Source organism: Sarcophilus harrisii, chromosome 5, assembly GCF_902635505.1.
Source record: "Sarcophilus harrisii chromosome 5, mSarHar1.11, whole genome shotgun sequence".
Lineage (NCBI taxonomy): Eukaryota > Metazoa > Chordata > Mammalia > Dasyuromorphia > Dasyuridae > Sarcophilus > Sarcophilus harrisii.
The window spans coordinates 99,677,611-99,688,764 of NC_045430.1; the positions used below are offsets into that span (position 1 = coordinate 99,677,611).

At 31.2% G+C, this 11,154-nt stretch overlaps 1 protein-coding gene across 4 annotated transcripts in view; it reads left to right on the forward strand.

Annotated features, from left to right (window-relative positions):
- Nucleotides 1-6,871, forward strand: part of BICD1 (BICD cargo adaptor 1) — a 249,590-nt gene extending 242,719 nt beyond the window's left edge. For 2 of the 4 annotated variants that reach the window (XM_031938142.1, XM_031938137.1), the window contains one exon: nt 809-6,871. In XM_031938142.1, coding sequence (XP_031794002.1) covers nt 809-896 — 88 coding nt within the window. In that variant the 3' untranslated portion in view covers nt 897-6,871. The remainder of the gene's footprint in view (nt 1-808) is intronic. The other 2 variants (XM_031938138.1, XM_031938141.1) reach the window with 2 other exon arrangements.
- Nucleotides 6,872-11,154: the final 4,283 nt, after the last annotated feature.

The window sequence follows — 11,154 nt, forward strand, 5'->3', positions numbered from 1 at the left end:
CATCTTTAAAATAGGCATAAAAGTTTTTATGAGGCTGAAAAGAAGTAATGCAGATTTAAAAAAAAAAAAACTTCATAGAAAGAAGAAAGTTTATAAAGGCTGAAACTGAAAGAGAAAAAAAAGGCTATACTTGAAGAGCAAAATAGCTTACACAAAACATGGTTTTTTTCAGCCACCTTATAGGTATCTCATAAACATATTTGTTGCATCTCCCTTATTGATGACTGCTTGGCAAATTGCTGTAGGTACCAAGAAAGAAATTAATTAAACACTTTTGTAATGTTCACACTGCCAGTTTGAACAGGATAGAGGATGTTATTCTAAGTTAAAAAAAGACTTCTAAAGACCCATCCTCACAATCAGATTGTTTTGTTAGTGAATTATTCAGAAGTTTTGGGATCCATCAAAGAAATGAGTTCTTATAAGAATTTCCTTAGCAGTTAAATATTAGTAAATAAAAAGTGATGACTTTGAGATGATAAATGGAGGAAAAGATTTAACTTTTTTTGCTGTGCTCCCTTTGCTTCCTTTGTTAGGACTCTCTCAAAGGACTCGGGTTTTTTGGGAATGCTTCATATTTAAATAGACTCCACCCCTGTTGTTGATTTGACTAAAAAATGAGTAAACAGCAACAAACTCCAAAGTGAAATTTCCATGGTTATTATAGGAAAAACAATGTAAACAACATCAATTTCCTGGATTTTAAATTTATACTAAATGTGTTTATTTAAAGCATGATGTGCTATTTTTCCTTATACATTGTACACATTTCTAATTGCTCTTCCATTCTGTTCTGTTTCATTTTCAGTTCTAATGTCATTCTCCCTGAAGAGCAGCCACATTCCAGCTCTCAGTGTGCCCCTCTCAACTGTCTTTCTCAGCCTCCTAATCCCTAGTCTTCATCTTCAACAGACAAAAAAATGGAATGGAATTTGTACAACCATTATGTAGACTACTTCCCAAGATTCAGCAGGCATTTCTGCCTGATTGGGAACATGAATAAAACTTGGTTCATTTCTACACTATTGGAAATCAAGAGAAGATTGAGAAGTATACTTATAAGTACAGAGGCCAGTCTGACAGGACACTTGATGGTTTCTCTGATCATGTACAAACTTAGCTAAAGAATGTTCTGTGATAAGAACTTTAAAAAAAGAAAAGAAAGAAAAAGAAAATTTTGTTTTCAGATGCTTAGTTCTATCTCTGTAATAAGCCAATATAAAATAAATGGTAGACAAATCATAAAATCCTATCATCCTCAGTCAGCCGTAGAATTCTGATTCAGATTTTTTTTTCAGGCAATGGTATTTATTTTATTTTTATTTATTTATACCACAATTTTTGTTAGTAAACTATAAACCAATTGTGGAAAGAGTATATGTACATTTTTATGTTTAAATAAGGAAAATTAGCTGAATTAACTTTGATTTTAATTATTTAAAATTGGCCTGAATTTGGCCATTTTTATGCACAAAATAAAAAATTATGGTTCATTGGAATATTCATGTTAACTTTGTATTTGCACTGGTTTGTTTATGCACTTATTTTCTAATTAGTTATTTATTAGCTACTGATTTTATAATAATTTCCTACTGAAAACCAGTTGTTAAGTCTAAGAAAGATTTTAATTATGATCATTTACTTAATTATGATCAATTGTTTAATTATATGCTTTTTTATTTTATTTTTTTTTATTTTTTTTTTTTTTTTAGGACTTCATACAAGTAGATGAACTGGTGCTGTTCCATTTTATGTGCTAACTCATAAAGGAATGCTAAACAATTTGACAAAATCATGTGTTCATTTAATTTTTTTCTCTCAAAAATTCAAGTTCTCAATGTGAGTCTTTACCTGTGAAAAGATTATAAGTACAGATCAAAAGATATACATGTATAAAAAACATCTTTTAAAAAAGTTGTTCACTTAGGTAGGGTTGAATATTTGGAATGAAGTTGATATAAATAAGGCTGATCTTTTTTCTGCAAAACTTCCTTGCCAAAAACAATAAATAATAAACCTTAGTGCATTGTCAGCTTATGACAAATACTCAGGTGCCTATGATATACAGATTCTCTAGTGACAGCTCAGTGTTCCTAGTTAAGTTACAGATTCTTTTAAAGTATCCTAGAACATAGTTTAAAGTACTGAATTTACACGATTAGTCAAAAATAGGCGACTTTATTTTGCACAATAACCTGACAGACAAGGAAAATAACTAATTGATCTATAGAATCCAAGAATTTGGGGCTTCTCATTAAGTACTACTCATAAATTGTTCTTACTCCCGATTCCTTGCTCTTAGTCAGGTAGCCTTAATTTATTTAGAGAAAAAAGGGTTTGATATTTTCATGTGACAATATCTATGACTTCTCTATAAATTCCACACTAAAAATAGTCCACATTTTTTCACAGAATCATGGATTTAGAGGTGGAAAGTAACTTTGAGATCAAATCTAATCCATCTCCCTCATTTTACATATGGATAAATCAGGCTTAGAGACATAAAGTGACTAGACTAGTTCATGTGCATAATTCTAATAAATACATGCCAGAGACAGGTCAGTAATCTCCTGACCTAGTATAGGGTGATTGACAGCAGAGGCTAATTTAGAATCATTCAGGAATTTAAAGGATATCAAATTCAATGGTTTTTAAATTCTAAGTACTTTTTTTTTCCAGAAATGTATACCTATCATATGTCAATCAAGAAGCAGCAATCATCATTTCAAAAACAACTAAAGGATTTACTTTCATGTATAACATGTGCAGCAGTACCACTTATTAAAAGCAAATTGAGGTAAATGGTGAGATTCTGCACAAAACAAATATAAAGGTTTAGGTTCAGAGAAATTTAGAAAACAAATCTTAAGCAAAGTGAAACAGAACAACTTTCTGTTTCTCGATGCATTACCAAGTTCATCTTATTTTGCTGTGGCCACCGAGAGTCATGCATATGCAGTGTGTACATTTTTATTACTGGTCAGTCAGTATTTTTTTTATGGAAACATGATCATGCTGTTTCCATCTTCAATGTAACATAGCTGCTACATAATTTTTTTAAATAAACACTCTTGTGCCTGAGGAAAGATTTGCCTTTAAAAAGGAGCTCAGAACACCTTCCTAGATTTCCTCATTATTCTCCTCTATGGTACTGGGAATACAACAGGAAATACTGTTCTTAAATTACATGTGAATGTGTCAGTAATACTCTGCTACATATCTGGATATCTGTACTCAGTTTATAACCCAATGCAAAATGATTAGAAAATACAAAGACTATTTCTTCCCTCTAATTCAGACAAAAGTATTATCTCTAATTCTACAGCATATGTTTGATATTAAAAGTTTGTTTTAAAATGCCAATGGGGGAGGGGGAGGAAGATTGCTTTGAAGCATTTACAAAATACTTATTTTAGCTAAAACTTGCTAGAATGTGAAAACTTAGAAATGAATATCTATGTCTCCACACAAAAGCAGTTCGTATTCATAAATTCATAGGATCTTAACCATCATCTAGGACTACTACTCTTTATAGCTGATGATACAGGTCCAGAAATTTTGTATGACTTGTCTGAAGGAAACACAACATTAGAAGAAGCCAACCTGAAAAATAAAAATAACCCACAGCAACAAATAATAAAAATAAAAACAAAAACAAACGCCTTGACTAAATAAAAACAGAAAAGATTTAGGGATTGCAATAGGTAAAGATGCTGTAAAACTTGTTGTTTTAAAGAAGTACATTAGTAGTATCTATTGATAGGAGAAGATGAGACAGGAAGGAATCGTAAGGTAATTGTTCATTTACTGAACTACTGACTGCAAGTCAACTGGTTCTAGGCTCCAAGTCAAAAGAATTGTTCAGGATGCTAAGAAAACTAAAATCACTAAATATTGCGAAAATGCCTGTTAAGGAAGAAAGGGAATTGTTCAGGTAGTAGAAGACAAGGAAGAATCTTCAAAGAAAAGAAGAGTTTTAAACAAAGAGTAATAAACCATTTTTTGTTTTACATCACTAAGAACAGAAGAAGAAATAAGAGGATTACCAGGTTAGTTGGGAGGTTTAGGTTAGTTAAAAAATATTTTTCAAATAAACATTACACTAAAATGGATTATTATGGAAGTTTGTGGAATCTCCTTTAGAGTAAAGACACAGTTGTTTGGTATAGTTTAAATAGCTTGAGGGTACTATGCCTTAAAGTATCATAGCTCTTATAATTTTGTGAAAATCTAAGAGAAAAATATTTTAAATTCTTAGATTAGACATAAAGACACTTGGTAATCTTTGAAAAATAAGTAAACAGTCTTAACATTTTTCCAGTGTACCTATCCAGTATTTCTTTTTTGAAGAATAGACAAGAATAGTTTCTTTCTATCAAGATAATGGGCATCCTTGTTTCACCCTCTTTCTATCAAGCAGTATTTTCTATACTATCTTTTTATAATTTTCAGAACACTGAAATTAATAGGAAAAAGTACCATGATTATCAGAGGACAATAAAACAAATATGCTCAATGATATTTAGGAAATCAATGGTGAACATTCCCCAATAAAAACCTTTAAAATCTGTCCATTTCAGAAAAGAAATTTGAGCCTACAGCTATATAAGGAGCTGGCTGGATGTGAATACATTTATTTTTTTCCATGTATTGGAAAAGTTATTTCCAAATATAAATTTAACCATGGCTACATAAGGCCAATGATGAACATGTAAATCAAATGACTTGCACCAAAAAAAAAAAAAAGAAAAGAAAAAGAAAGAAAGAAAAAGGAAGGAAAAAAGAGAAAGAAAGAAAAAGAATTATAAAGTGTGAGGAAGAGGAGCAAATAAAGGAAAATGTATTTTCTACTACAGTATGAATATCAATTTCCATGTTTGACTGTATAATAGTTCATTGCTAATCACAATGAGAAACCATATCTTTCAAAAATCTTTTCTGGATTATGAATTGGTTGAATTATGATTTCTTAGTGAAACAATTTATGGCCACAAACGTATTATTAACAGTCGATATGAAGTAGTATTAAATTTGAAGAAAATTTTTTGGGAAAAAAAACAGTTTTGCTTCTTTATAAATATAGAACATTTAAACTAAACTAAAATGTTTAAATATGTTTGAAAAGAATTGGAAAAATAATACCTACTTCTTCAGAAAGCTGCTAACTTAGAGTTGATGGTATAACCATTACTAATATAAGACTAACAGAGTCCTCAGTTCTTTTATTTTTTTAAATAAATGTTCAATAGTCATTTTGTGTCCATGATAAATTCATCTACTTCACAAAATGCTTTCTGAAAAGAACCTTTTTTTTTTTTTTTTTTTTTAAAGATGGGGACATTGATTTTGAGGAGGTGAAGTCAACTGATATTTTTCTATTGCAGCTTGATCATGTTAACACCCAAAACATTGTAGCTGTTATTCATTTGATTTTGTTCTCCTAATACATATAATAGTATATTCAGGGGTCAAAAATATTTCCCTATTAATGATTTGTCCTTATTTATATTCTATCAAAAAAGTTTTTAAGAAACTACCTTAGCTTAAGGGCACAGGTACTTATAAATATGCAATATCACATGATTGCATGAGATTTTTTTTTGTCATGTAAGTTTTCTCATAATCATCATATAAATGCTTTAGAATTCTTATTTTTCCTGTGATTCCTTCTCCATGAGGAATGTGATACATGTGCTTGTTCTCCTTTACATAAAGAAATGCATGGCTTTAATCTTCAGTTCATTTTAAACTTTTTTATTGTGGAGTTATTTAAAGTTTACCTATTAAAACTGAAGACTACATAAACTGCTAGGCCAAATCACTTTTTGTGTGATTAGTATTTATTTGCTGGCTGCTAACATTCTGATTTTTTTTAAATTAACAGTATTTAGAATTACCTGTTAATCACTGTGGAAACATTAGAAAATTAATCTAATAGACCTCTCTATAAAGATATGACTTATTAAAGCAATTTTTACATATAAACATTTGACACCAGAGAACCAAAAAAAAAAAAAAAAAAGGTAAGGAAAATGTTAAAAAGCAACTAGCCAATCTTATAGAAGCACCATTATTTGTGATACTGGTAGTTATTAAAAAAAAAAAAAAGCAAAAATCATTCTCTTCTTTCAGTTCACAGTAATGATTGCAAAACAGATCTCCAAGGAAATAAATTACCTTTGAACTGTTGCCACAAATTTCAAATATAACTTGACTTAGTCAATTTATTGAGTCTTTGAAAATTAGTTTTATGATATTTTAATAATCTATTATGTTTTTATTTGCATGATGCTCCATATATAATGAACCATTCAGAATTCTTTATCTTTCTTTATACTGTTAACATTGGTGCAATTTTTGGTAAACTTTGATTTCTGTTTTGTATAATTATTACTTTAATACTTTAACTTTTCATTGAAAAAAATGTTGTTTTGTCCATTCAGAGTTAAATGATATGGAAATTTTTTAGATAGTAATAATCCTATATACTGATTGATTTCAAAACTCATATCAAAACTCTTCTTGTGTTGCAAATTGATTTGCAATTGAATTGCAAAACTCATGAATCTAATGAACTTTGTTGTCCTGTGTATGGATTTGTTTTTAAAAAGGAAATATTTTTCATGCAAATTTATCATTCCCTGTTTTATTTAACTGTGGACAATCCTAGATGAATGTCTTGTGAAGGAGTCATACAATATGTGCTTGTTATTTGTATAGTTCTTGCTTTGAAATGTTTGGAAAAGCTGCGCTAGAATTAAGAAAAAAACAGGAAGTTAATGATATTGATTCTTACCTCTTTGTTACCAGTTGAATGCAGTGTAACAACATAGCTCTTCCAACAGTAAATAAACTTGTTATCTTTTGTTCATTTCATCTGTGTTACCTTTTTATCATCTTAAGCAAATTCTCCTATGAGTCTTTTTTTGGTTTTCACTATTTTAAAATGCAAATTAATTTCCTCAAGTTGAAAATTATGTAGGCCAATGATTCTGATGTATTATTTATTAATATTTGAATGCTAATTAAATTTAAAATTCAGTGTAGCTACATGATACATTAGAATTACATTCAGTAGAGCAGCTAGATGGCACAGTGCATAGTCTTGAAGTCAGAAAGTTTTGAGTTCAAATTCAGCCTCAGATACTTAATACTTTCTAGCTATGTGACTCTGGACAAGTCCCTTAACCCCAACTGCCTCAACAACAACAACAACAAAAGAATTGCATTCAGCAATCATGAACTCATACAGAAATAGAATACATGCTACATATAGATTTATATATATGAAATATATATACATATAAATATACATGAAAATATACATATAAAATACATATACAAAATTGAATCCTATAGATCAAACATATAGGTCATATATAATACATAAAAGATAGCATCCTAAATAAAATTTAATATAGTAGCCAAATGTATAGCTGGTATGCATATTAGCAGATATAGCAAAGGAAAATAATACAGCAAGAATCATGCTATATAAAAATATATAGATTATATACAACCATGGCAGCAAACTAAAATAGAAATGTATCCTCAGAGATTGCATATTAACTTGGAAAACTATAAAATTAAAATTATATATGCTATGTTGTTTTTATTTATTTTGTTAAACATTTCCCAGTTACAGTTCAATTTGTTTTGGGCAGCAAGTTTAACATTTTTGATATACAATACAGTGTCATGTTGTAGTTACAAAAAAAGCCCGTATTATAAGATCTCTAACAATGGGTACCATGGGGCTATATAAGTAACCACTTTATCCATTAATAGTAAGCATAACCCTTGATTGTAAGGGTCAGTTGTATGGGATTGTCTCCTCCACACCTATGTGATGAGTAAGCAAAATCATAGAGGAAAGGGGAGAAAAAAAGGTCTGGTTTCCTCTGGCTTTCAGCTTTAGGACAAAGCATTCCAAACCTTAATTTACCTCACTGAAGGGAAAAGCTGGGAAGAAGCTGTCATGTAGGATACTGATCATGTTCTCATTCCCAGATGGCTATACTTTTCGCTGAGATCTTGATCTCTTTCTTGATTAAGCTTGATTAATCAAGATGGTGGAATAAACAGTAAATTGTTGTAACTTGCCTATGCTCATCTCTGGATAACCATAAACTGGCTCCATAAGAAAGGTCCTGGAGGAGTAGAATCAGCAAGATAGGGTGAAACAATCTGTTAGCCCAGGAAACTTGGAGGATCAAAAGGAGGGTCTATCTTACTTGGGAAAAGGGAAGCACTGTCTAGGACAGGAAGCTTCCCAGGAAGTTTTCAGCAAGCTCCACCTCAGCTGAGCCATAGGATGGTGGAGCACATGAATGCCAACACCAAGACCCCTCAAGTGCCTTGACATAGCCAGGGGAGCTATCAGACTCAAACTCCAGGAACTACTTCTTTGATGCACTTTGATACACCCCCACAATAGGTGGGCATCCTCCAGTGGCAAGACCTCTATATGGTTTTTCATGAGCCCCAGGCAGGGAGGCATCTTCCAGAGGATAGAGCACTATGAGCTTCCACATAGCCCTGGATACCTTTCCTCCAGGGACCAGACTACCACCTATGTAAATGTAGCCCTAAGAAAACATAGAAATATCCCATAAGCCTCTGTATATGCAAATCACCACCACTAGGACTCTAGTTTGGTACTAAGTAAGCTGCTTCCTGCAGCCTCCAGCAATGACAGTCACTACCACCCCATCCCATACCTTCAACCCAGCATCAAACATGAGGGTCCCCCATGGAACAACCTGAACATGGAACAGCCTGATGCAGTCCCCTTTCCTCTCTGGGAGGAGAGTTCAAACTAAAAGAAAAGAGAAAAGCTTCCCAAAATGATGAGTAGAAAACAACAAAAAGCATCTGACCATAGAGATTTATTTTTTTCCCTTAATAGTATTTTATTTTTCTAATTACATGTGAAGATTATTTTTCATTTTTATAAGATTTTGAGTTCCAAATTTTTCCCCTGTGTCCATTATCTCCTTTCTCCCCAAGACAGCAAGCAATCTGATATGTTAAACATGTATAATCATTTTAAACTTATTTCCATATTTGTCATGTTATTCAAGAAAATACAGATCAAAACATAAAACATGAGAAAGAAAAGGCAAAGGTGAAAATACTATACTTCAATCCACATTCAGTTTCCATACTTCTTTCTCTAGATTCAGATGGAACTTCCCATTCCAAGTCTATTGGAATTGTCTTGGATCATTATATTGCTAAGAGCTAAATCTATTACAATTTATTATCACATACTCTTACTGTTACTATGTACAATGTTTTTCTGGTTCTGTTAACTTCATTTAGTATCAGTTCATGTAAGTCTTTCCAGACTTTTCTGAAATCAGTCTGCTCATCATTTCTTATATAACAATAATATTCATATGCCATAATATTCATGTGCCATAACCTAATCAACCATTCCCCCACAGATGGATATCCGCTCAGTTTCCAGTTCCTTGCCATTACAAAAAGATCTGCTATAAACATTTTCGCATGAGTGGGTCATTTTACCTCTTTTGTGATTTTTTTAGGGATACAGACCCAGTAATGGCATTGCTGGACCAAAGGGTATATATACACAGCTTTATAACCCTTTAGCAATAGTTCCAAATTGTTCTATAGAATTGCTGGATCAGTTCACAACTCTAACCAGCAATTCAGTAGTAGTAGTTTCCTTGCCAACATTTATCACTGTCTTTTCCTGCCAATCTGACAGAGTTGTTTTAATTTGCATTTGTCTCATCAATAGTGATTTAGATCATATCTTCATATGAATAGAAATGGCTTTAATTTCTTTATCTGAAAATTGTCTCTTCATATCCTTTGACCATTTATCAACTGAGGAATGGGGGTGATACTGATTTATATTCTTATAAATTTGACTCCATTTTTTAATATATTTTAGAAATAAGGTCTTTATTAGAAACATTGGCTATAAAAATTGTTCCCAATTTTCTGCTTCCCTTCTAATCTTGGCTGCACTGATTTTATTTGTGCAAAAATATTTTTATTGAATGTAATCAAAATTATCCACTTTGCATTTCTTAATGTTCTCTTTTTCTTGTTTGGTCATAAATTTTTCTTTTCTCCAACCTCTGACTGACAAATTATCCTTTGCTCTCCTAGTTTGCTTATAGTGATAAAAAATGATAACCCTTTATGTCTAAATCCTGGAACAATTTTGACTTTATCTTGGTATGGGGTATGAGATGTTGATCAATGCCTAATTTCTACCATATTATTTTCCAAATTTTCCAGCTATTTTTGTCAAATAGTGAGTTCTTCCACAAGCTGGAATTTTCAGTTTATCAAACAGTATTACTAAAGCAATTTGTGTTGTGTCTTGTGTACCTAATCTATTTCACTGATCTACTACTCCATTCTCAGCCAGTACCAATGGTTTTGATATTCACCACTTTATAATGTAGCTTTAGGCCTGCTACAATTAGGCCATAGAAATGTCAATGATTTATGTGAGGTTATTTTATATTCTGCAACTCTGCTAAAATTGTTAAATGTTTCAAGTAGTTATTTTAATTGATTCTCTAGGATTCTCTAAATATACTGTTATATCATCTGCAAAGAATGATAGTTTTGTTTCCTCATTGCCTATTAGAATTAGAATTCCTTCAATTTCTTTTTCTTCTCTTATTGCTAAAGATAACATTTCTAATGTTATTGAATAATATTGAATAATATTATTGACAATATTGAATAATAATGATGATAATAGGACTCCTTCTTTTATTCCCAATCTTATTGGAAAAGCTTCTAGCTTATCCCCATTACATAAAATACTTGCTAATTGTTTTAGATAAACATTACTTATCACTTTAAGGAAAACTCCATTTATTCCTATGTTCTCTAGTATTTTTATTAGGAATGACTTTTCAAATGCTGTTTTCTGCATCTACTGAGGTAATCACATGATTTCTGTTCATTGTGTTATTCATATGGTCAATTATGTATGGTCATATTTTTTTCCTGATCTTGACCTAGCTCTGCAGTCTTGGTATAAATTCCACTTTGTCATAGTATATTATCCTGATTACAAATTGCAATAATCTTTTTACTAACATTTTAAGGTTTTGCATCAATATTCATTGAAGGAAATTGGCTTATAATTTTATTTCT